The sequence below is a fragment of the Alosa sapidissima genome, chromosome 11 (assembly GCF_018492685.1).
Source record: "Alosa sapidissima isolate fAloSap1 chromosome 11, fAloSap1.pri, whole genome shotgun sequence".
NCBI lineage: Eukaryota > Metazoa > Chordata > Actinopteri > Clupeiformes > Clupeidae > Alosa > Alosa sapidissima.
In genome coordinates, this window is record NC_055967.1 from 13,232,829 (window position 1) to 13,258,178 (window position 25,350).

Genomic DNA, 25,350 nt, shown 5'->3' on the forward strand with positions numbered 1-25,350 from the left:
GTCATTTTTTAAATCACCAACTAGGCCTGTCTTGTGGAGATGTGGAGAAACAGTTCAGTCGGTATTGATACTGTAGCCAGATTTTGTATCCAGAAATCTTCATTTTTATTAATCTTTATATATATATATATATATATATACAAATTATACAATGTTCACACAAAACCAGATTTGAGTAACCACACAGACCCCAGAAAGAGCGATCAAAATAAAAATACAATAGTTAACAGTATGGATTCTGTGCTTGCTTGTGAAGACTTAGCCTTGTTATTGTGGGACAGAATGCATGCAAACCTGTCAGAAGTATGGGTAAATGTATTCTGGTATGATTTTAGCAACAGTATCTCAGAAAAAAAACTGGTGTTGGTATGTCAGTCACTTTTAGTCTATAGCTCAAAAAAACTGAAGGCAAACCTGTGTACTCACATCAAAAACATGTATGCGTAACAATATCCCTTTCAGTGTGTTACAAATACGAAGTCTTAACTGGCGTGAATTCTGCATTGCAGTAACTATAATCTTCTCTAGAGAAGTCAAGCTGTGTAATTCAGAGGTGAGCAAGTCACTTCTGTGTGTTGCAATGGCACATGCTTAGGGGTTGAGAAAAGAAAACAAAATTCACGGAACAAACTGTAATACTGTTCTGTTTTCTCTGTGCCTAGAGACAAGTCTACAGAGTAATTAAAAACAGATCACATGAACCTCAACCATGCATGTCCATCTAAAATGCACCTGATATTTTTCAAACAAGTTCAAGGTACGAATTTACACCAGCTCTTGAAATCAGGTCCAGAATGTTTTCTTTAAAAATGTACAATACCCAGTTTAAGGGCCTGTATTGTCAGTATGGCTAGTTAATAAATTAAAGATATTGCTTCAGAGAACAGTTAAGGGAAACACACAGCATCCCCGTGTGCTTCAAGGGTGGACAAGTTTAGCTCCAAAAGCAGTCTGATAGGGCAATGTGAATTTGTTTTAAAGGCATCCCATAGATCTGCTGAACCTGTAAGGCTGAGCAAATCAACAACCACTATTCATCTCGTACTCCTTTTCTCAAGTATCCAGGGTCAATATTATCTGATGAATATGAACAAGCAAAAGTTTGTGGCAGAAGGGATGAATCTGTGTCAGTAAGATACAACACTTCAATAATGAAAAATTATGTTAATATATATATACACATAATAAAAATGGACACGTGTTCCAAATCCATGTAAGTACTTCAACGCCCTTGTTCTCACTGCCTCCCAAATTGCACATATCTCTATGTGGTTTAACATTTAAGTATAAAGTGACAATATAGAAGTACTTCTAAGTAAACAGAGAGGTCCCCTAATGTTTTCCATGATTAACATAATAGTAATACAGAAATAAATCTAAAATGCCCTCCACAGTGTTTACCAGCTAGTCCCGCTCAGCTTATTACCTACAGTCTTTTGGTTTCTCCCAGGTTCCCCTCCACAGTGGGCCTGACGTTACTCAAACATTACCCAACATCCATCTGACAACATTCCTACAGCTCAACCCTCCCCTCATTCTAGTCTGCTGCCACACCAACTTGGTCACAATAGTCACACGCCAGACAGATATACACCAACAAGAAGGCATCCTCATCAACATACGGTTAACAATCACTGATGGATGGTAAAAAGATTAAATAGGAAATCTGTCAGTGAAGTCAACCTCCTTGATTTCTTCCCATCATAAATGGTTCAGATGACAAAAATAACATTCATTAACAGTGAACAGTTGGGGAGTTTTCCCATTATCTTGTACAGTGTTGCCAGTTAATCCAAAACCATTCTTATTCTACATGCTCCATAAACAATTCCTTGCCTCCTTACAAGCTTGAAACACAACTCAGATCTGCTTTGTGGCAAATGACGCTCCTGGTGTACTTATATATGTATATGAGTGATAGTATTGGTAGATGATCCTAATCATGACCACTGTAATGCGTGCTGCCCTCTCTGGTTTCAACTAGCCTGGGTAGTTCTCCCAACAGTGCTGTTGCCACTGCTGGCCTTGTGGTTGGTCCCTATGTGGTAGCCCTGCTGCAGGGAGATGGGAGTGGCGTTGGGCTGCAGTGCCCCCAGCAGGCCCACTTGGGAAGGTGCGGCAGGGTTGGCCCACTGTGGCGCACCGCTGTATGGGGTGCAGGGGTAGCCAAACTGCTGGGGTGCCAGGCACAGGGAGCCCTTTCGCGCGCCTGACGGCAACACAACCGGAGCGGCCATGGGGCCCCCCATGGAGCAGAGCTGGCCTGGCGCCGAGAACTTACGGGTCATCATCTGCAGAGACAGCGACATGGTCAGAAGGTCAATCTCCGGAATTTATGACCATCATAGAATTTACAGGACATTAGAAGAAATCACACACACACACACACACTTTGAAAAGCAACTGAAAGCCTTTTCTGACATTCTTTCATTCTCTATACTAGTGGTGCTGCACAAAAGGGAGGAGGGGCTCATTCTTACATCAGGGCCTTGAGCGTTCTGCTTGGGCACCTTTTTGACCTGTGCAAGACTGATGGCATCTCGTGCCCAGTTATCCACCAGCTGGTGGAGGTCATCTGTGAAGGTGCCCTTTCGGCTCTGGGTGGCAGGAGCATGACCCTGGGAGAGGTTGGGCCCATGGGCTGGTCCACTTCCTATTCCATTTGAACCTGTTCAAAACAGGTGTGAGCAGCCAGTCAATACATTAAATATACACTACATTTCTAAACGGACATCAAAACTCCACAATAACACTGATGACTTACTCTGTGAATGTGCATTTTGATTGGTCACTCTAGTAGTCGTAGTGTTGTTGGTCCCTCCAGATGTTGTCGTCACGGATGCTGGAACCTGGGCTGTGGTTTTGTCACCTGAGCACAGAGACATGGACCTGAAGCAGCTCAGCGGGGCTGAATATGTCTTAAACGAGTGAAGAGGGGTGAGCGCCTGACGTACCTTTGTGCTGCGGGCTGGCCTGGGCACTGCCACATTTGCCAGACTTGCAGCTTTTGCCTTTGGGGACTCTGCGTCTGCCGCCAGACATGTTTACAGTGGGCGGAGCAACCACTGCGGGCGGCGCTCTGCCCAGCCGAGCAAACAGAGCGTCAATCTCCTCCTTCTGGCGCAGGTGTAAGGTGCGGATCTCGCTCATATGCCTGCAGAAAAACAGACAACTCACCTTACGAACAAGCTACTTGTTATACAAAGGGGACCCATTACTGCTTTAACAAGCTACAGCATCTGTGGAGTACTGAATGTGTGGTTCAAGAAGAAGAAGAAACTGTTAGGTATAAGTAAGTATATATACTCTTTTGATCCTGTGAGGGAAATTTGGTCGCTGCATTTATCCCAATCCGTGAATTAGTGAAACACACAGTGAACACACAGTGAGGTGAAGCACACACTAATCCGCGGTGAGCTACCTGCAACAACAGCGGCGCTCGGGGAGCAGTGAGGGGTTAGGTTCCTTGCTCTGGGCACTGGTCGGGGTTCGAACCGGCAACCCTCCGGTTACAAGTCCGAAGCGCTAACCAGTAGGCCACGGCTGCCCCAGGAAGGTGTATCCAAAAAGCATTCAAATCCATAATCTCAAGAGTTCAAAACAGTGCTATAGCATCAAATGCAGAGGATTCCCTGAATATATTCACCACAAACCCCTAAGATGATTTCAGAGTTTTTCCCTACACTTAATTCCAGTGAATTCCTCCAATATGTGCAAAAGATGGTCTTAAGGAGAACCAACAGCCTTGTATCTAATACTGGAGACCACATCCGGTATGACTAAGTTTTCCTTTTGATGCCAAACACCAGTGATGTCAAAGTAGCAATACATTGTTTCCCCAACAGAAGTCACAGTTGAACAAAGGCCATTTTCATGCTGTAGGCTAAACAAATGTTGGTCATCCTTGACAATTGAGTCTGAGTGAATGGTGACAAGCATGAGCTGCGGGAGCAGAGCGGCAGCCTGACCTGCGTGACTGGTAGAGGCTTGTGGAGGTAACAAGACTGACCTCTCTCTAACCTGCGTTAGCGCTAGAGGCTCGTGGAGGTAACAAGACTGACCTCTCTCTGATCTGGGTGACCTCCCTCTTGAAGGTCTCATCCTCTGGCTCAGAGTCGTTGTCGCTGCTGATGTAGTAGCTGCATGGGGTGTGCTGGCTGCTTGAAGGGGTCTTGGTGTCCGAGCCCGGCGCTGCACTGTGGTGGCTGTGGGCAGCCGAGGGCTCTTCTGTAGCCTGACCCGATTCATTATCGGCGCTAATCATGACCTGAAATCGGCCAATGGTGGTGGGGGCAGTCTTGGTGTCCACTTTGATCTCCGGTTTGGGCAGATGCTGAGATTTGTGTAGTGTGTTCTCAGGGCTTGAGAGGGAGGACGATGAGGAGGACGATGAGGAAGAGGATGATGGAGTGGCTGACGAAGAGGAGCCCGTGGTTGAGGGCTTCGGGGCACTGCTTTGGGCCTCATCAGATGCAACAGACACCTAAGATGTGACAGTATGTTAAATCCAATGTAAGGAAATGTTTTGGTTCTGAACAGTGTAGCTGCTGCATGTATAGGTTGATAAAGGCATCATTTTACCCCTCAAAAGGCACAGACAAGCTAAATCAAATAACACTAACTACTAATGAAACTGCTGCTAAAAATTAAATACGTGTAAGCATACGTAAAACTGCACAGACCTGAAAGCGTCCCAGTTGGAAGCCACCAGTAGGGGGTGGAATTGCTGGCTGCTTGTCCCCAGGAACAGCTGAAGATGAAATATAGAAAGGAAATGATTTGAGCAAACATTTACAATATTAAAATAAGAGGAAAAGTGTAGCTAAAGGGTACCAATTCTTTCCCATATCCAACATACCTGGCTGTCCATCTTGGACGGAACTTACAGAGGACTAGAACACAAGAATAAAATATTTCATTTCATTAATGTCAGAAAAAACAACAACAACAAACCCATTCATGCAGAGTGGCAACTGACCTGTGTATTTGATGCACCTGGGTCTCCTGGCATCCCTGCATGGGCAGAAGTGGACACTGACTGCCCACTGTCTGACTGCCCACTGGACAGAGGCTGACTGGCAGGTTGCGCCTGATTGGCTGCCCCCAGGGGAGGGGAAGACGTCATTGTGCTGGGTGGAGAGGACAAGGAGTCAGTGGCCACGTTATCTGGCTGGCTGGACGAGCTGGACACAGAGTTCTGGTCCATGAAGAGAGAGCGCAGCTTTTTGTCCAGGGCATGGATGTCCTCGATGCCTGGAGACTTGGACTGGGACTCGCCCTCACTCTCCCCACACACACCGGGGACGGGCTGCTGGACGCTGGGCACCTGTGGCCCTGAGGGGACGGCGGAGGCAGTGGGCATGGACGCCGCCGCCTGCTCCGTGTTGACACCACTCATGTTCGCAATGGCACCGCCACTCTCTGCAGAGAGCGCAGGGGCGCTGGCAGTTGGAGAGACCCTCCCCGCCGGTGGAGACACGAGGCCGGGCCCCGCGGACGCCTCTGGTGCCGGCGTGTGGTGCAGGGCAGGGGCAGGGGCCGGCGTGTGGTGCAGGGCAGGGGCAGGGGCAGGGGCCGGAGTGCTGCTGGCTGGGCTGGGCTGAGGCGGGGCTGGGTAAGAGCTCACTGCAGCAGTGCTCTGCTCATTTTGCACACTGCCTGAGCTGGGACCAGTGGCTGGCCTTGGATCTGGACAGGAGAACACAACAGGGCAAATCAAGAAACTACACACGTGCATCTGACCAGCATTCTGACCAATCAGCATCACCAGTATCTTATGAAGGCGGATGGATATTAAGGCCTGGGATGGCATATAACCTGGTGTTCCATCGTCAAGTGACTTGTTGGCTGATGGGTGTCCAAAGAATGACTCTCTGAGTCGAGCCTCTGGAACTGGACTGACAATGAAGCGGCGGCCAGCTGAGTGGACCACCTGGGCAGCCAAACTCAGAGGTGGTTCACCTGCAAGAGGGGGAGGGTGGGGGATCCCCATCATTACAGTTCAGATTGAAGTTACTTAAATGTCACTGCTGGCTACTGGAAGGCTTTACGAGCACCACTGCAGCAGCCTCTCTAACACATTCAATTCACCAACTGATAGATGATCAACATGAGATAATCAGGAGGAACTTTACCAGCTCCATGTGGAGTCGATATCCCAGGGATCTGTGGTTCCATAACCTGAAGGAAGGAGGAAATGATACTCTTAGGTAGGGTATGAAATGAACCCCTTAAACACACATCATGTCCCCTCGGCTTCCTACCCTTGTTGAAAAACTCAAGAAATCAAGAAAAAGTGACATCCGTGACATACTAACATACGCGAGATACCAATCATCTGCTTTTTTAGGTCTTCATAGCATTCATTTGAGAGTGACGACAGTTTTGGCAGACACCAGCTGCGTAGCCCATCAAGTAAAGGTAGTGTTGCCGTTCCACATTCCATCATACCTGTGTGTAGCCTTCCTTCAGCATGCGCTCTCCTTTCTCATCAGCCATCTCGATGACCTCACGGACCTGCTCAATGAACGATTCCCGCTCACTCTCCAGGATGAACTCACTCAGGACCTAGGAGCAAGGACCAATCGCCAAAATCTTAGCACATACCGTCACATACATCATGTCATGTGAACCATTATAAACATGAGACAAAAAAAAAAAAAAACACAAAAAAGTGCCATGTACCATTATCTGTGCTATTTCTTCTGGATTATCACCGTCCAAGTCAAACTTGAAAGTCACCATTTTCCGGTTGTGTGTTTCCAACTGGCATTCCGCCACTCTGTCTCCAATGTTTGAGATCTGCAAAGTGGAAAAGAACAAAAGACAAATGTTTTAGGGAACAGAATTATTTTCAAACCATTACATGTAAAAGTGTGTGACTAAGGTGGCGTACGTTGAGCACATCAAGCTTGGCTTTGGGTATCTTGTCGTGCCGTGAGCGACTGCGCACGGACCGGCGATGATGGCGCTTCATGGAGCGGCCCTCGTGTCTGCCCCCGGTGTCATTGCCATCACTCAGGCCAGAGGCCGCATCCGAGTGGCCACTGAAGGGAAATCACATTTCAACAGAATTCAACTCATTTCACTCTCCTGTCCAAACCACACCTCACCTCATTAACACTGACCGAGAATGGCACTCACCTCTCGGTGGAGGGTGCCATCAGTGGTTGTTGCCCTGCTGTCTGCTCCGCTGTCAAAGAATGCAGTGCACCCATAGAGGTCTACAAAAGGACAGATAAACTAAACATGAGGAGCCGCCACCACCCACACACACACACCACTCGGTGTACCATGTCCAGCACACAGCACAGATCTGCACAAATGTACCTGAGCAGCCTGATAGAGAAAATAGAGATGCTCAGCGTTGGGTGGTGGAGAGAACACAGGCGGGCTCAGCTCAGTAGCCCAAGTCTTACAGCCATGCATGCAGCATGCAGAGAGAAGACAGACAGACAGACGGACAGACAGAGAGAGACAGACAGACAGACAGACAGGTGGCACAGAGCATGCACATGAGTTTACAGATAGATTTTCAATTTTGGCCTTCCTTTGTTATTAATGACCAAGTAAGTTGTGGAAGATGAAAGTGGACAGACAGAAAACACTTACAGGGCACACAAATAAAATCAGTGGACAGCACAGGCTTATTTTGGTTGAGTAAGCAGTGGTGAAGTAGAGAAGACCAAACTGCTACTGGTTAGCCATGCTAAGAAGGACAGATCCATGACTACCACTCAACAGCAAGAAGAGACACTAGTGTAATCTTATTAACTGGTCCAATATGAGCATTCCATGTACAATAGAAAGCCCCTGAACAACTCTGCTCTCAGAGTGGCCACAATTGAGTGGCTGCTGAGCTCTGCGAACTCTTACCTGCTGTAGCAGCGCTCCCTGCAGAGTCAGACTCTGTGTGTGAGAGCTCTGGCCAGCGGTGCCGTCCTCATGGTGGGACTGGTGCTGCGTTGACACGCCAAGCTGAAGACCAAACAGAACGAATATCATGAAGGAAGAATTGACCAGCAAAGAGTGTACCAAGGCTGCCTTTCCACCAAATAGCCAAGTGTACATGTGCGGTGAATGAGGGTCTCGTAGTTGAGGCTACCTGTTGCTGTGCTTCTGCTCCACTCTGGCTACCAGGGACAACCGGAAGGGTGCTGGAGGTGTGTGGCACTGGGACTGGACCCTGCCAACGCCAGATGGAAACCGTATCATCACTATCTCATATCACTTATACATATACTCCTGAAGAACTCCTATGCATTTTGAATTATAATTAAGAATCACGAGAAACCAACTCCCTCTATTGTTTGAGCAGCTAAAATAACAGCTTTTCACTTGTAAGCAGAAGCTAGTCAGCTAGAAATTTCTAGAAAAGTTCAGATCTGTATGCCATTGTGAAATCACTGACAGCTGAAACGTGGCACCTGACCCTTTGACCTGGTGACCCCTGGGTGACTCACCATGCTAGACTGGCCTGTGCTGTGCTGCACTGGGATCTGGGCTGGGCTGCTCTGTGCTGGGCCCGTGGATGGAGGTTGCTGTGGCGACAGGTAGCCGTGGGACTCTGTCAGGATCATGGAACCCTGAGCCCCTTCCATGGCTAGTGCACACAAGTGGGCAACAATGCAATGCAAATGAACACATGGTAGTGAGATGTATCTGCTATAGGTAAGATAATACACTTCCCTATGCAACAAATGCAGGTCTATGGCACTTTTGTGTCACATACATCAATAAGCTCAGTAATGTCTACAACGCAAACACATTTGTCTGGTGACACATACTGGTGTGAGGAGCAGCGTTCTGCTGGAGTTGGTGCTGGTCTGCCTCTGGCTCCTCTGACTCGGTTGGAGCCGCTGCAGGAGCTGGAGCAGGAGCAGGAGCAGCCCCTGTGGCAGGCGGAGGAGCCTCCCTTTGCTGCTCCACTGACTCCTCCTCCTGCTTCTTCTTCTTCTCCTGCTTCTCTTGCACCAGCTGCCGCATTTCCCGCTTCCGACAGATCTGAGCCACGCGGTCTTTGATGGCCTTGGCCATGGTCTTATGGTCAGCCTCACAGACGTAGCCAGAGTCCACCTGGCAAACACAGAAACACAACACTTCAGCAAGCTGATCAGACTCCCGTGAGACACACAAGCAACGGTATTGTGGAGACTGAACTACAGGTTTGTTCCCAAATCATTTAAACAATTCAACTATGATTCAATGTGTAAAGGAAGAAACAGTTCAAGATCTGTGCAAATAGTACAGAGCACAGTACAGCATCTTGTGCGATCACAGTTGGGTAAAGGACAATGAAACAATTCAAGGAAATTTTGTCCCACCATTTCCTGCGCCACGTCCTCCGGAACGTCCTTCAGGAGGTCAAAGGAGAATTCAATGGCCTCGTTGTCCTTGTACTTCCCCTTGAGCTTCTTGACATCTTCAATGCGCAGCCAGAGTTTAATGGCGACCACAACACCATCATCCTCTTCAGCCAACTCCACACGGACACCAGTCTCCTCTTGGAAGAAGGCGTGGCCTAGGAGGTCTTTGATTGCGTATCTACAAGGGGGTAAAGGGGCAAGACAAGTTATTAAAACTCAAAAGGTTCTAAAACATCATGTCCTACTTTACACAGGTTACATATAACTGTGTCACAGTTGAAAACCACAGTAATAAACATCAAAATGCACACGCCCAATGACCATGAATTGTACCTCTCGTCTTTGTTTTGACGGATGCAACCTTCGATGATCTCCTTGACTTCAGGGAAGGCTACCTTATCAAAGCTGCCAGGTTTTACCCCCTGTAGCAGGGGAACAGAAAAATACCTGACTCACAAAGTGTTTTTTCAGAGATATGAGGGTAAGACATTTAAAATAATAATAATAATAATAATAATGTGTTGTGATATGTGACAAATCATGTGTTTTAACTTACAGCAATTTTGAACATTCCGAAAAATTTCTGTGTTTATAGATATAAACTATATTGGCAGTTTAGGCATCTATCCTCCAGGTCTATGGCATCCATTAATTCAGGACTTAACATTATATCATACTGCATTACCTAGTTATGGCTATTCCATATGAAATCTTCAATAATAACAATCAAGTGTAAAAAATACTGATTTGACTATGTCTCAGAGCAAGATTTGTTTGTTTAATGTAAGGCCATTTTAGCAACTAAGGCTATTTAATGGCCAGAATATTGTATATTAGAGAAGCTTAGAAGTTTCTAAAATCTATAACTTCTAAAAACGTCAACCACAGAATTTTGACAATAAAATCGTTGCCTTTTGGTTTTCAGAGCAAGGCAAAGGAATAAAATATGTTTCCCTGACAGGGGCATTTTACAACATTGGTCTCAGAGGAAGACAACCACCAGTTCCACATAGTCAAACTGATTATTGCAGCTTAGTAGGAGAGCTGAAATAGGCAGAGGCTCTAATGTATTAATAGCATTAATGTTTTGTGACAGGATAACACTCCAATGTCTTAATGAAATATACATCACACTGAATCAGGTCTGTGTGGAATGACAGCAACTGTAACATCTTAAGTCCACAATTTATAAGGAATTATTTGAATCAAATGTTTGACTACAAAAGAATTCTGATAGATAATGCAACACTATTATACAATTCCTACCTGAATAAATGATTAAAATAACAGATAGTTGTACCTTGATACACTTGACAAACGAGTCTAGGGATGGAGTAAGTCTCAGAATGGGACACTGGGCCTTAGACATCTAATCTAATGACTAGCTCTGCCCCTCTCACCAGTAACCCTTTGTCCTCCATTTGATATTTTAGCAGCAGAAAAGCTTCATAGCTTTTATGCAATAGGGTACAGAGAAGCCACACGTGTTTAAAACCTCCGTGAAACAACAGGAAAACTTGTACATCTTCACTTTCTATTTTCAATGTTTACTTGGTATGTTAGTAACGCTTCACATTAGTTTCAGCTTAATTTACCTACCTTGCTGATGACCGTAGGCACAAAGTCAATAATACAAAGAACAGTATTGTATTGTTTTTTTAATATCACTACATATGACTAATCTCCACTGCTTGTTTCAGACGAGCGATCTTGCTTTTAGTTAGAGATCTCTGTTGCCGTCTTATTTTGCATTCCTCTCCACTACATCCACTTGCTACTCTGTTCACACTGTCCCTGGGGTGGGTAGCAAATGCTGTAAGAGTTCAAATGTGCCCAACTAGTGAGGAATTACACTGTGTGATATTTACTAACCCAGTTAGTCATGTGGGGGTTGTGCCCAAAATATAAAAAATGTAAATGACTACATAAACTACTAAAACATAGTTTGGAGTTGTAGGCAGGTCTATATAATCTAATCAATGTAGACGTCATCAATGTACAGGCCAGCCTCTCCAAAGTCAAACAGGTGACACAGAAATGATGAATGAGTGAACACATTGGCTACACTAATGTCACACTATCTGAAGATATTACTACTACTACTACCTATATCAAGGTAAATCCACATGTTTGTATTGGAACTAGATTCTACACAATGTGTTTATGGAGAGCATACATAGCAAACAGGGCATTGGTAGAGTAGTGGCTAAGGAGCAGAGCTAGCATTCGGTAGCCAGACAAGTTGTGGGTTCAATTCCCAGCTGCCACCAGTGTGGCCGTGAGCACTCAACCCCGACTGGCCCTAGGAATAATTGGCATAATTACGTATTGTGCTTTGGATGAAATAGTGTGGAATAAGTATAAGTATCTGCGTTCTTGGCCCAGATTACACTTGACAGCCCGGCTTCAGAGTCTCAAAGTCCTGCCATGTAGTCTATCTGCCTGTGCCATTAACAAGGGTGACATCACTAATACTCTAATCTACCTGGCTGAAGACTTGGGCTAGTTAGCGAACAGTTGGAACAAAAATGGACTTTAAGACTATTAAAACAAACAGAGAGTCCACCTCTGCCTTCCGGGCGCTTCACTTCTGAAATCATCTCAAGATGTCTATACTTTTTACAGTTAATCAGTCGTTGGTGTTAACAAAATCCATTTAAGCCTAGACAGATTTTTTTTATTGTTATATATAACAACTTTAATATATCTACTCACTACAAGGATCCTCAACCTGCTATGCTTGAATGCCAACTTCTTAGTCAAATTGGCCATGCCAAATTACCGGTATATGTATTTGTTCCACTTAAATTCAGAGGTCATTAATTTCTTAAAGACCGTTCTTATTTTCCAAACAGGAGGTCAAAATCAAAGAATCATTCTTATTTTCACAAATGTGAGCCAATACCACACTTTAGCCAACTCTAATACAAGCTGACTGACTCATTTTCCATGACTTTAAGGTTCTACAATGAGTGTACTGTGTGAGTGTGAATCTACTGTGTTTTAAACCGACCTAAATATATTTTTTTCAGATATGTTATGAGTCCCAAAGTCCCGAACCGCTTCTCTGACCAAAGGGCTACTCCAGCCCCTGTCAATATTCTCTACGCAGATTGAGAAAAATGGCAGTAATGGCAGAACTGCACAACTTACCAATAACCGAAGTAGGACAAAAGCCATTTACGTGGCACAAGAAATGACGCAGAGGAAGAGGGTGGACAAAAGAAGTAAAAACAAGAGGGCTGAACAAACAGGAGCCCCTGTCCTTCGCTAGTGATGTGGGACTTACGCTGGTGACTCTGCGATAGATCTGTGCCGCATTCTGGCACTCGGAGTACGGGTACTCAGAGGTAGCCATCTCCAGCATGCACATCCCAAAGGCATAGACATCCACTGACTCGTCATACTTCTCCTCATACATCTCTGGAGCCATGAACTCTGGGGTACCTTAAATCAAAAGAACGATTCAGAACTCTGGCAGTTGTCTAAAATATCCTCCTCACGGAGGAGGAGAGAAGGAGAGGAGCAGGATGACGACGTCGCCTGTGACCTGGGAGAAGAGAAAGAGGAGAGTGGAAAGAAGGATAGCAAAAAAGGGAAAGAAAGCAAAAAAGAGGAAGGGGAATGTGCCCTCAGTTAAACCGCATTCAATTAAGTACAAGTTTCCCTCTGTAAGGCCTTCAAAATTGGGTATCTGTGGTAACTGTTGTGCAGAACCAAATGAGAGGCCCAGACTGACCAGCTGGCCCGGCCCAGTCGAAGGTAATGTGATACAGACTGTGCTCTCAGTGAGGACTACGCTGTCAGTCAAATAAAAAAAAAAAACTGAGGGAAAGCGAGTTGTTAGGCAAAAGAGATCGCTTTAAATAAGTACAGTAAAACAATCAAAATGTGACATTGCCAGTGGCCAGGGGCCTCCTATGTCTACCAAAGAGGACAAGAACACACAAACCATGAAAGTAAATCCATGAAGAACTTACCTTCCAAGTAAAATTTACCAGGCTTTTGAGAAACTTACCTCCTCCTTCTACCTGCTCAAGAAAAAGTGGTTAAAGGGCACAGAAAAGACTCCATTGCTAGTTCTTACCCAGTTTGGCTCTGCACAACAACTCTGACTTAATAGAAAAAAAATCTCCCAGAGATAAAAGGCCTTACACAGAAAAACTCCTTTAATTTGTGATAAATTTTGAAATATGTCACATGGTACCATTGCACTTACCGGGCCCATTTCCTGAATACTTACAGACTGCCTGTAGTGCAGTTTATTAATTAAGCCTTCAAGCAGAATGGGGAAAAGCTGCAGTTAGAGGCTAAAGCGTCCCATGTTTTAAATAAAATAAATAAATATTAAGAAGCTATTGTACTAGATAGGTCATGCGCAGAGAGGTTACACCTAAGGAAGTGACACGGAGTCAAAACCAGACATGACAAAGACAATACCGGACACAGAAACTCCTTTCAAAAAGAGAAATAGACAAAGTTACTGGCAACAAGCTTAGCGATATATTTGAAGAAACAGACCACACATTTCCAAACCACAGGACAAAGTGAATTTCCAGTACCTGAAATACCCAGGGCTCACCTCTAGTTTTTGTGCTATCCCTTTGCAAAGAACAGAACTGGTTTTGCCTGTAGACAAACCACAATACAACTATGAATGGTTCACTGGCGTTGGAATTCGAGGGGGCTACTTACTCCGAGTAGGTACCTGAAATAATGGTCTTAAGCATGGCGGCATAACAGAGGGACAGACTTATTTTGAACCTAAAAAGAGGAGAGAGAAGGGGCTGAGTTGCCTTCCATGGGCCAGAGCCCTGGTAAGCTGTGGTTTTGAGAGGTCGGGGGAAACACTGTGGTCTGCTCTCACACCACACTGTCTTAAGACACTTCAGAGGAAGAAGAAAAGAAGAGCCTCATGAACAATTGGATTTGCCCTTATGCAGCACACACAGCCAACACAGTTCCCTTCCCCCTGTTTGGACACGTCATGGACTGAACCTTACCTATGACACTCTTGGCAAACGAGGCTCTCTTCAACGTGGCCAGACCCAGGTCACCGATCTTGACAGAGCCAGTAGGACCGGTGATGAAGATGTTGTCACACTTGAGGTCGCGGTGGATTATAGGCGGAGCCCTTGTGTGGAGGAAATGCAGGCCCTTCAGGATCTGCCGACACCAGCTGCGCAAGACTTTGATCTTCATCTCCTTGAATCGTCTCAGGTACCTGAATAATGTTTACATTTACTAGGGTTAGGAGTGTTACAATATTTAAGACGACACTATGCTGAGACGCCCTGATACATCTTGTGGACCATTCAACCAAACAGAACAAAAAAAAATCTATAAGGGATTTCAGATATAACCTCCGGAGTATATGCGGAGGTTTGTCAAACGGAGGTTCTACCCTTCGGATGATTCAGATATGATGCTAACCTGCGGACCTTATACTGACCTTATACGGACCTATGTGTGAACGACATACACGCACATTACAGAATCTCCGTGTGGTTGTCGAGTGAGGGGAGGGGGCTTGCAGAGTTCGCAAAAGAAGAGATATGACGCAGAATATATGCGGCCGCTGTCACAGATGCTGTTTTTGTTTACAAATGTATGCATTATGTAGGCTAAAGAAGAAAAATCTATTGTGCATAGGCTAATACTTGAAGTAGTCACGTAAGTGCGCATACTTGAAGCTGACCTACAGTATTTGTGTGCTTCAAATAAACACATTTATCTGTTTTCAATGTTATAGAATTACTTATGGAACCCAAATCTGGTTTGCGTTGAAGAGAGCATGCACGAACTTCACCAGCCAATTCAGTAGGCTAACTCAAGACTTCAAGGCCATCATATAGGCTATAAAGTTTTTAAAAAACAAACAAAATACTAACATAACAGTGAAGTGGTTCGTTTTTTCATGGTTTATTTTTCCAAAAGCATCCTCTCCCCATGTGTCTATATTGCATTTACTTAAGGAGCTTGGAACAAAGTTGGGTTTTCTTCGTTTTCATTTTCTCTAGGCATATTTATTCTCAACAATATCGGGCAGCAGTGAGGTCATGGCTATCAATAAACAGAAAACCGACCGTGTTGGCTAACAATTTATTAAATACTCTTGTTATTGTCGTCAACGACGTCGATGTAGGCTACTGCCTTTTCAGCGCCTTCTGCTTATGATTTGGTCTTTTGCATTCCATAGGCCTTGCGATGCGGTTGTAGGCCTAGGCTACATCAACGTTTACCTTCCAACCATTACCTTCACGTGTTCTATCAAAATGCTGTCTGCCCTCATGGACAGTAGCTCCGTGATGTCTGCATCTTTCCAGGTCAGAGATTTTCTGGACAGCACTATACCACTCCATCATAACACTGGCATTTATGACCTTAAGTAAAGATTTAAGTGCACCCACCAGACGCATGAAAGAAACGTCATCAACATGCCCTCTCACTAGGTGTGAATTTTAACTGCAGGTTCTACGCTTCATTCAGACACAGCACATTTACATAATGTCCGGAGGAAATACTAGAGGGGGAGCAGTAGAACAACCGGCTAAGTTTGGACTTCCATATGACCATTTATGTCGTTATGTCGTACATATACGGCCCCACCGTTTAACATCCGCAGAACCTCCGGTCTTACACGCATGTCTGAAAGGGCTTAATATAAGGGGTTCACTCACGTTTTCAGGGTGCCAGAGGTCATCAGTTCAGTCACTAGGACGATGCATTTCTTGCCCTTGGAAGGTGCCTCCCAGAAATCATAAAAGCGCACGATGTTGGGGTGCTGAAGCCCCTTCAGCATACTGGCCTCCTCCTTGAAGCGCTGGCGCTCAGACTTGGACAGCTTACGATCCTGAGGAGATGAAGAAAACGGATTTAAAACTTTAAGGTATTTTAATTGATCAACCTTTTAGATGTACTCAAGTCGGTATTTTAAATTTACCCTGGGGATATTAATTTAATGGGACACAGAGGAATTCACAAATGGTATATCAAAGATGCACTTTTAGTTTTTCTTTTACATTAGTGGAGCGGTTCCTGCATAACCCTGTTAAACAAACTGCCTCACTAACCTTGTATAGAGCCAGTCTTAACTGTGAGTGTAATGTGCATACAATACAAGGCTAACCGTGTCAGGCTGTGTTATTACACATACAGAACAGAGAAGGGTATGTATCCTCTCTGTTAAAACAGACATTACCAACAGGCCGCAAAACAAGAGGAAACGACAAGGAGGAAGCAAAATTGCAGCTTTACAGGAGGCCTTATCTTACTGAGCAGAAACATGCACACTTGGCAACAACAAAGTCACCCACCCCTTTCACCAACTCAAAGCCCCCCACCCCTTTCACCAACTCACAAAACCCCCCACCCCTTTCACCAACTCACAAAACCCCCCACCCCTTTCACCAACTCACAAAACCCCCCACCCCTTTTACTAACACACACCCCTACTGCCCCCATCGCTTACACCAACTCACTTACTTCCCATGAGCACTCTCTCTGTTACAACCTACCAGGAATCCCATTATTCTCATAACACTGCGATCACAATAACTTCTGTTATTTGGGGGCTTGTTTTTCCTCTTTCTTTATAGCATTTTAAAGTTTGACTGAGTTCAAAGTGTTCCTTTCCCTTTAAAATGAAGCTTATTTTATTAGATTTTCTGTAATCCTTTTAAACCCTTTCTTTTTGTAGGCATGCAACTCCATTACATGTAGGCCGACTAGTGAATCCATAACTGGGAACTAAATGCAAGCTTCGGTTGATTTAGATTCTGTTCTAATTCACAAAAGCAGAAACCGCTACTCTTAACTACTGTGATACATCCCCTGTGTAGGTGATCCATCACTATATTCTGCAACTGTTATTCACTGCTTTTCACCTACAATAGAAATCAGTGGATACCCAGCAGGCTTAATCTCCTGTGATTTGGGTATTTCACCAATTCCATTCTTTCCCTCGGTAGCATACATTAAAAAAAAAAAAATCCTGAAAATGAAGGTATACACTAAAATGCAAACCTACAAAGACTGTTACACGATCAGTGACCCATTTCAATCTTAATTTATGTTCATCATGCCAACTTCAAATAGAAAATTGGGTGAGATTAGGGTGAGATGAAAACCATGCCATGATAAAAAGCAGATACAGAACCAAGTAACTGCTCCAGTCCCTCTGCCTGTTGGTTTAATCTCTGGCCAATAGCGATAGCATTGTTATGTTACTCCTTTATTAACAATATTCTTTCTGCACTCAGAAAAGATATGAACCTAGCTATGTGAGATAACTAATACAGTAATGTACAGTACATAAAGACCAAACCTCTACAACACTAGGATTCAGATCAACTGTTAGATTACTATGCTCAGTGTTTGGCATGTTCCTGGTGGAATGGAAACCTGTGAACTAACTGAATCCCAACATACGCATGTGTTGATGTAAAAGTATGTGATTGGGTGGGGTGGGGTCAGGGGCTTTGCAGAATGGGGCCACATGGCACCCTCACCAAGTGACCTACTTTAGGCCCCACTTCCCTGGCAAGGCATGTGAACCATCTTGAACGCCCGCTTCACTCAGATGCTTGCGTTTTGATTGTGTTTTACTCAGACACACTATCCGCTAAGGGAAACTTGAGAGTGCAGGTGGCTCCCCATTGGACAAATCAAGCAATGAGGCAGACAAAAGCCGCAGTGAATACAACAATTTATGCAGCCCTCCTCTGGCCCTCTGAAGGCTGAGGGGGTCACGTCACTCTTCTCAAACAATTGTCAGAGCTCCAGCCAAGAGATCAGAGGGCATTGGCTCTTCACGAAGTGGGAGGCAAAATATAAAACATCTATGAGCTTTAAAGCATAATAAATAAAAAGTACTGCCTCAAGTGGACATGGCCATGACTGGCCAATACCCTCAAGTATGCTTACAACATGACTATGCTTTTATATTCAACCTACACTTCAAAGAATGCAATATAACTAGATAGAACACTGTGAAGCTACAGAAGAAGCTCTTCTTTATTCACTTCTCTTCTCTTCAGTGTGATGGTCTGAGCATTAATAGCATCAACATAGGGAGTCTCCATTAATGTAAGAGTTGTGAAAACAATTATTATAATTTTCACCATGTACAGATAGTTTTAGTAGTAGACAGGGGGCAAAGGTGGCAGGAAACCAAAGACAGATGTGTGAAATCTACCAGAATGTCTATATTGATTTTGAATGCTCATGCAGCTTTTTTTAAGTTGAGAAAGTCTGCAGTTGCTGTGCAGTGAAATTTAATCACAGTCTGGAGCCTTGTCTGACTACTATGTGCGTGTTAAAAAGGAAAGACCGTTCAGGGAGAAAAGCAGCCTCTGTGTCTGAGGGATGAACTCCATTTCCCTGCTGGTGACCCACATAGGCTAGATTTTGGAATGTCAGCAAAGCTAGATCCAAACTAATATATAGGAAGGGAGGGTGCTATTTAGGGCTCGTCCACACGGAGACGCTTTTTGGGTTAAACGCAGAGGTTTTGCTTCGTCTTGGCCGAGCATCCAAACGAATCCTGTAAACGCACTGCCCGAAACCGCACTTTTTTGAAACCTGGTCCCAGAGTGGAAAAATCTGAAACCGTAGCCCTTTTGAATTTGTTTGGACAGCGAAACCGCACATCCTACTTGCGTATCGATGAGGTCATCGCCACACCTCAGCTGCCCTGGATGCCTAACAATACTAGTTTTCATACATGACATTACCTACGATTACACTCCGTAGGATAAATATCACAACTGGTGCTGCGCAACGCCGATAGCTTATGACTTGGTGGACTGAACACTGTTTTTCCCGCTGTTTTTTTATGAATTCTAGCTACTGTCAGTGACGTGAGAGAACTTAAGTTATTAGGGAAGTGCGGTGTAAGTTTACATTAATTTGTGCGTAGTGCCGGTGTCATTCATTTATTTTACATGTCTTACAACATAAATAAATGCATTCATAGTGAAGTCAGATATGAGCATACAAAGACGCTTAGAACTCATGTTAAGCCTATAGATGCGCACTAAATGCGAATGCGCGATTTGATGCAAGCAAAAGTATCGACTGTTACTAACAAAGGTATTATAGCAATATTATAAATGTGGCGACGGAATAGCCTAGAACTTGGGTACGCCTAGCCTTTGCACTTGCGGTGAAGTTTTAACCAAAACTTATGTGAATCGTGGACTATCCTACAACCAAAGAAAGTAAAGAAGATTATTTTTACCTGCGTTAGCCAAATAAAGGACGGGACTGCACCCTTCACAAACCGTTCCAAATTAAGTTTATTAGTTTTACAGTTGACTACAGTTGACAGTTCACTATAAATCCACACAAACAATTCTGGTTTCCTTGCACTAGCCAGTTTTGTAGCGTACTCTGTCTGTTGTATGGCCTACACAGCGCACAAGCTTTGGTCAGTTTCTGTAACAAACAGTGCCACCAATACTAGTTTTGGTGGCAGTAACGTGTTGAGTCGTGTTGAGATGGATCCGTTTGGACACAAATATTCTTGATACGGTTCCAGGGAAGACGGAGGTAAAAAAGGTCGGTTTGGTACGTGTGGACTAGGCCTCAAATACTTGGGAATAATGAGGAAGCCGAGACGACAAATGGTTCACAAGGCCAGATAACTGTTGATGCTGTTGATTGTGGTGCTAGCTACAATCAGCTGATTGTGGTGCTAGCTACAACACGCATCAAAGTGAAATGAAAGGTCAAATGTAAAAGTACACATACATAACTTTAAAAATGTTATTTAAAAAATAAATCAGTAAAATAGGCAAGACAGACAGGTTGTGTCAAAAAGACAACTGACAGGCCAGGACCCAGTTCTGTGGCTGCTGGCTGGCCCCTGCGGGGGCTGCATGTGTGTCCAGGCAGGCCTGCCTCGTCACATGCCATGCTCCGTCAGCCTGCAGCCGCTGCCATAGGGGCGAGAGCGGTGGGGTGGGGAGGGGAGGGGCAGAAACAAGCCCTGGCAGGCTGCTGCACTTCACCTCACACACAAGATTACACATTCTTTAGCTAGGAATTTGATCTACTTATATAAGCACCATACAACTATTCTGCAAGGGGCTTCTTTCTTTTTTTTTACCCCTGCAAATATTTTACTTTAGATCATCAATCCATAAGCAAGGCACTCCAGGCCCACAATTTAAAATGTTTCATTTTCCATACTGAAAAAATTAAGGTTATAAATCAGTTATTATAACAACAGCACAGATGGGGTCAACACAGTAATGTGTGCCTAGAGAAAGAAATATTTTACAAACATGATAAACTGCAAGTTTGCGTTTTTGCACTGAATATGTGCGACTGTCTCAAGACGTTAGCTCCCCATTCTCTCAAGATGATTCCGACTGATATTGAATGTGTGCGTCAGAGGGCCATCACCATAGTTAATTATATACCCTGTTTGACAAGACTAGCAGTTAGTGAAAGGTGCAGTTGGACATTCTAATCCAATACATTGTTTGTCAAATCCAACAAACTGCTCCTCACAGTAGTCTAGCTTCAGTGTTCACAAATCTAGTGTTCCCACAGTCCTGGCCCTGAAAAAGTCTCAGACACTGCAATCCATTTATTGAGTGTTTATCTATGGTTTTGATCTTGACTCATCACATCCTAAAGGTCTCGTGTGAATAACATTTGACTAACAACTCGTTTGACAGGGGGCGGGGAGGATCCTCCCCTTCATCCACTATATTGATATCAGAGTAAGCCCATTTATGCTACAATACTTTTCTCAGGACTGTAATTACATGTAAAGCAATTTTCTTGGTGAGCTGAATTTGAAAATGTAAACTTCTTCTAGAAATGAAATCCAATTACTACATAGCTAGCAAAGGCAACTTAAACTTCAATGGATTAAATGACAAAGTTCTATTTGCTTGGATGATAGCTAGGTATGTAGCTGACAATACACCCTCCGAATTTTAACTTGCAACATTATAACAGGAAAATAAAACGAGACACAAGGTGCCCGTTTTGCTTGGCCGTAAAATTCATGAATGTCTTGCAAAGGTTCGCCCTTCTTACTCATAGCATTCCCTTTAATACTATTGTATCCAAGTAGACAACACCCATTACGTTGCCATTTTGCAAAATTATGTGTGAATGCAAAATTCCATTTTCTTCTATTGGCATCGGCATATGAAAGCTGCATTAAAGAGAGACAAAAATAGTGACTCGGACGAACACAACTCCAGCTGATCCACAAGTTGATTCAGAAGCACGCAAGGGAAAGGTGCCATTTGATTGGCTGTTTAGCTCCCGGAATCCTGAACCATTTTCATACTTGACCATTTTGCTTACTTGCAGTATTATTTTGTAATTAAAGGTAAACTATGCAGTATTGGCAATTTCCTTACTGTTTTCTCGGTTTTTGCTTCTTTTTCACTGGCTCTGTCATGACGAATGTCTGAGAAACTCCATCGCTACCTTTTTCTAGCCGGTGCCTGGCGTGTATGTATTTGAATGCAGTAAAGCAATTCGTTACACTCGTTATACTTCCTGACACTGAGGCCATCGGCCCGCCGGCCCAAAGTTGCAAGGGTGGTTTTTCCGCTCACAGGGGCTAGGGGGAAGCGAGACGGCCACCATTCAACCCGAGTCAAGTCATAACCATTCCAATGACTCTGAAGCTGTTAAATGAAGGTAAATTAAGCTAAAAAACTTGCATATGAAGCTAAAAAATCTGCATAGTGTGCCTTTAAATAAATGAATATTATTACAGACACCACAGTTTCCAAAGAATCTACAAAATAACAATTTAAGAAATTATGCAGAAAGGACAGAAAAGACAACAAATGCCTAAATGCCTGTTCATTCTTTAAGTCATCATGAAACAATTTTCTGCACCGTTTCATCTGCTCTCATCACATGAATGTGAACTGGTCTTCCAAGTTTGAACATTCCAAGATTTCATTCATTTTCTTTTTGAGAGGTTTCTCAGATCACTTCAAACTGATGATAATGGCATTACACTAAACTCAAAGGACATTAACTAAATATACTGTAGTACTGGTAAACCAAAAACAAGAAGCTAGATAGGCTAGTAAAAGCATGTTCTTACCTGTAGCTCACACCAGGCCACTTCCACAGTAGTCTCTGTGTCTAGGCCTTTGTAGACGGTCTTGAATGAGCCACGTCCAATTTCAATGTCAAACTTCAAGAAGCGGCCTTCAGGAGATGTGCCCACAGCCTTGGTCTCCACCTCCTCTTCATCCTGCACTTTCTTCTCCAACTCTCTCTGTTCAGCCTCACTACGAGTCTTCTCTGCCTCTTTCCCATCGTCCTCCTCCTCCTCACGCTCATCTTCCCCTTGGCCCACAAAGCTGCTCCCAGACTCCAGCTCGGAGGCCTCGCTGGGCGGGTCTTGGGAGACGGCTGGCGCCCGCTCTCCATCACAGCCCATCAGTGAGAGGGGCTGCGGTTCCTGTGCTGAAACATCCCCCCTGGGCTCTCCAGCTGACTCTTGAACTTCCACCGGCTGCTCCTCTGCCACCGCTGCACACTGACCTGCAGACACTGGGACGGCTCCAGCACTAACGGAGTTGGCTGGAGGGAGGCCACGTTTGCAATCAGGTGGTGAGGCGAGGACGCAAGCTTTGCTGGGCAGCTCCAAGGCAGTGGTGTTGGAGTCGCTGATGACGCTACGGCGGAAGAAACGGTGCTCAGCCTTGAGGAGCTCCCGCTCGACATTGTGGCGCCGTCGGCGGACCTCGCCCAACAGCGAGTCCGAGCCAGAGCCGCTAGCATTCTTTGATTGGGGGGATAGGAATTTAACCATCTTACTGAGGTTGTCAGACATCTCAGCACCCACATGGGGGAGCAGATGTGTCAGAAATTATATCCCATCCATACAGGTTCAGCCCAAACAGAAAAATATGCGCTGGACAGACCTTAAGAAGTTGTTTAAAATCAATGTCTGCTTTGTACCTTTTCCTGTTATTTTAGTAGTCTTCTTGGTCAAATAAAGTCAATACTCTGGGGGTACACTTGGCCAAGGATATGTTGTGTTCCTCTGAAGAGGGAGAGGTTTTGGATACTTTGATTTCCACAATCAAGATGAGACACATCCATCATGTAGGCCATTGGCAATTTTCCTCTTTCCTCATCAAACATATGGTAGGCAAAGCCTTACATTTGTTCTTTCCAATTCAAAAAAATGCAACTGAAATTTCACAGCAGTGTCAGGATCACTGAAAAAAAAGAAAAATATATATTATGAAAAAATGCTTGAATTATAAAACAAAGTCCTGGCAATGGCAAAACTGTAAATGCACAGTGGGTGGGTGGGTGTGGCAACGTTAGGTGCCACCCTTTTAAAGACAGAATTTAAATACTGTGCAGCACTTATTTGGTAGAAACCACAAGTCTACGTACAAGCAGTTACCAAGTTAAGTGTAGGCAGTATAACCAATGATGTTAAACATTTAGATATTATAAACGACGCAGTTTGAAAAGAAAATTGTGGTCTAAATTGCTTAACAATGCACAGCCTACAGCACAAAGTTCACTTAATAAAACCGTAACAATGATTGGCTCGCTGCTAGAACACGAAAGCAGTTTGCTCCATCTGTCAAACCTAACCTACGGTAAATATTAACATGCTTGCTGTAGAAGAGCAGTGTCCAAACAAACAAAACATTTAAGCATTAGCTGCTGTTAAGTACGTTCAAATTCATATTTGATTACAAAATAAGTGTTAATATTGTTTTGGAATTAACAATAAAACCCCACTGAAGGGTGGATTCAGCAAGTCAAGGTTCAACAAATCCTTATGTTGCTACCTTTCTTACCTTCCTATAATCACTGTATTTATGGTCTTATAAAAGGACAACAAATTCATGTTAGTGGATATTTAGGCCTACTATTCGTGTGTATCTTACCAGATACGGTGAGGCTGTCAAGCAACATTGTAGGCGTACGATATGGCCAAAGACAAAGTGTTCCAAACACAAACGTCAATTCTATGTTGTGACCTCGCGAGGTTAACAATGTAGCAAGCCAGCAGCTAAGCAACACAGCCAGAGCTAAGCTAACGTTACAGCTATTGGGCTAAAGCTCTGAAGCTAGCGCTGTTCTGTAAGCTTGGGCCTCGCAGGCTCCGTCATCCGTTAACAATCAGCTGGATAATAGCGAACGTTCACAATCACACAATAATACAGCACGAAATGACAAAGATACACCCAACATGTAATGCAAATTGAAATAAAAACAAGTCCGTGGATACATTACGTTTGTAAATTGTTGAAAACATTGCGTTACTTACTGGCTAATGTGATGTTAGCTTGCTAACGTTATCTTACCGTGTGCGGCTTCAAGTCTTCATGCTGACATGCATTAACGTTAACGTTAACAGCGGGAATGGAAACGTAGTTGATATTCCTGGTTAAATCCGAATACCCAAGGAAACGTTTGTCAAAAAAAGAATAAAATCTCTTTAAATTAACGCGACGCAAAATTAACTAGGTCAATGGATAATACCACGGCCGGCTAAATTGTGAATGAAGCTGTTCGAATGTCAACTGTTTAAACAATATGCACCACCTCCTTCCGCTCATCATGGCAGCTCGCGAGGCGACATCGGTCCTTTGTTGTGTTTTTCACATTGACCTCAATCCTTTTTTCCTTCTTGCTGGTTGAACTTCTTCTTTGTCTTAATAACTGCATGTTGAAAAAGGGATAATGCAGTACATTTACTGCCACTTACTGGGCTGGAGTAGCCTAAGCGGGATAGGCGTAGGCCTACCACCAAACAGGGATCTGCCACCAAAGATTTTACAGCTCCCTCTGTCTAAAAATCTTTGCAACTACCATACCATACTTGCCATAGGCAGTAGCCTAAAAGCTTAGAATATATTTGGTAAAAGAAAGAAGCCCATGGAGATATTGACCTCACTCCATCAAAAAAATCAAGTTAATATCCTCATATTAACTCATTCAATTATGGTGAAGAATTCCA

General features: G+C 44.1%; 1 protein-coding gene across 4 annotated transcripts; it reads right to left on the bottom strand.

Annotated features, from left to right (window-relative positions):
* Nucleotides 1–81: 81 nt before the first annotated feature.
* wnk1a (WNK lysine deficient protein kinase 1a) lies at nt 82–25,030 on the bottom strand. 4 transcript variants are annotated; one of them, XM_042109242.1, is made up of 26 exons: nt 24,695–25,030; nt 22,456–23,584; nt 16,046–16,218; nt 14,369–14,589; nt 12,655–12,812; nt 9,699–9,787; nt 9,324–9,543; nt 8,787–9,075; nt 8,463–8,602; nt 8,105–8,185; nt 7,876–7,977; nt 7,330–7,413; nt 7,144–7,223; nt 6,896–7,046; nt 6,685–6,801; nt 6,451–6,567; nt 6,135–6,180; nt 5,818–5,961; nt 4,979–5,688; nt 4,859–4,892; nt 4,683–4,750; nt 4,062–4,483; nt 2,955–3,154; nt 2,765–2,869; nt 2,481–2,668; nt 82–2,291 (listed from the first exon to the last, which is right to left on the bottom strand). In XM_042109242.1, the coding sequence occupies exons 2-26, from the start codon at nt 23,191–23,193 to the stop codon at nt 1,977–1,979; spliced, it is 4,992 nt and encodes a 1,663-aa protein (XP_041965176.1). In that variant the 5' UTR covers nt 23,194–23,584; nt 24,695–25,030; the 3' UTR covers nt 82–1,976. The 4 variants fall into 4 exon arrangements, with proteins under 4 accessions (XP_041965176.1, XP_041965178.1, XP_041965177.1 ...); XM_042109244.1 differs by having other exon boundaries at nt 24,936–24,953; XM_042109243.1 differs by lacking the exon at nt 24,695–25,030 and adding an exon at nt 24,658–24,675.
* Between the last annotated feature and the right edge of the window lie 320 nt (nt 25,031–25,350).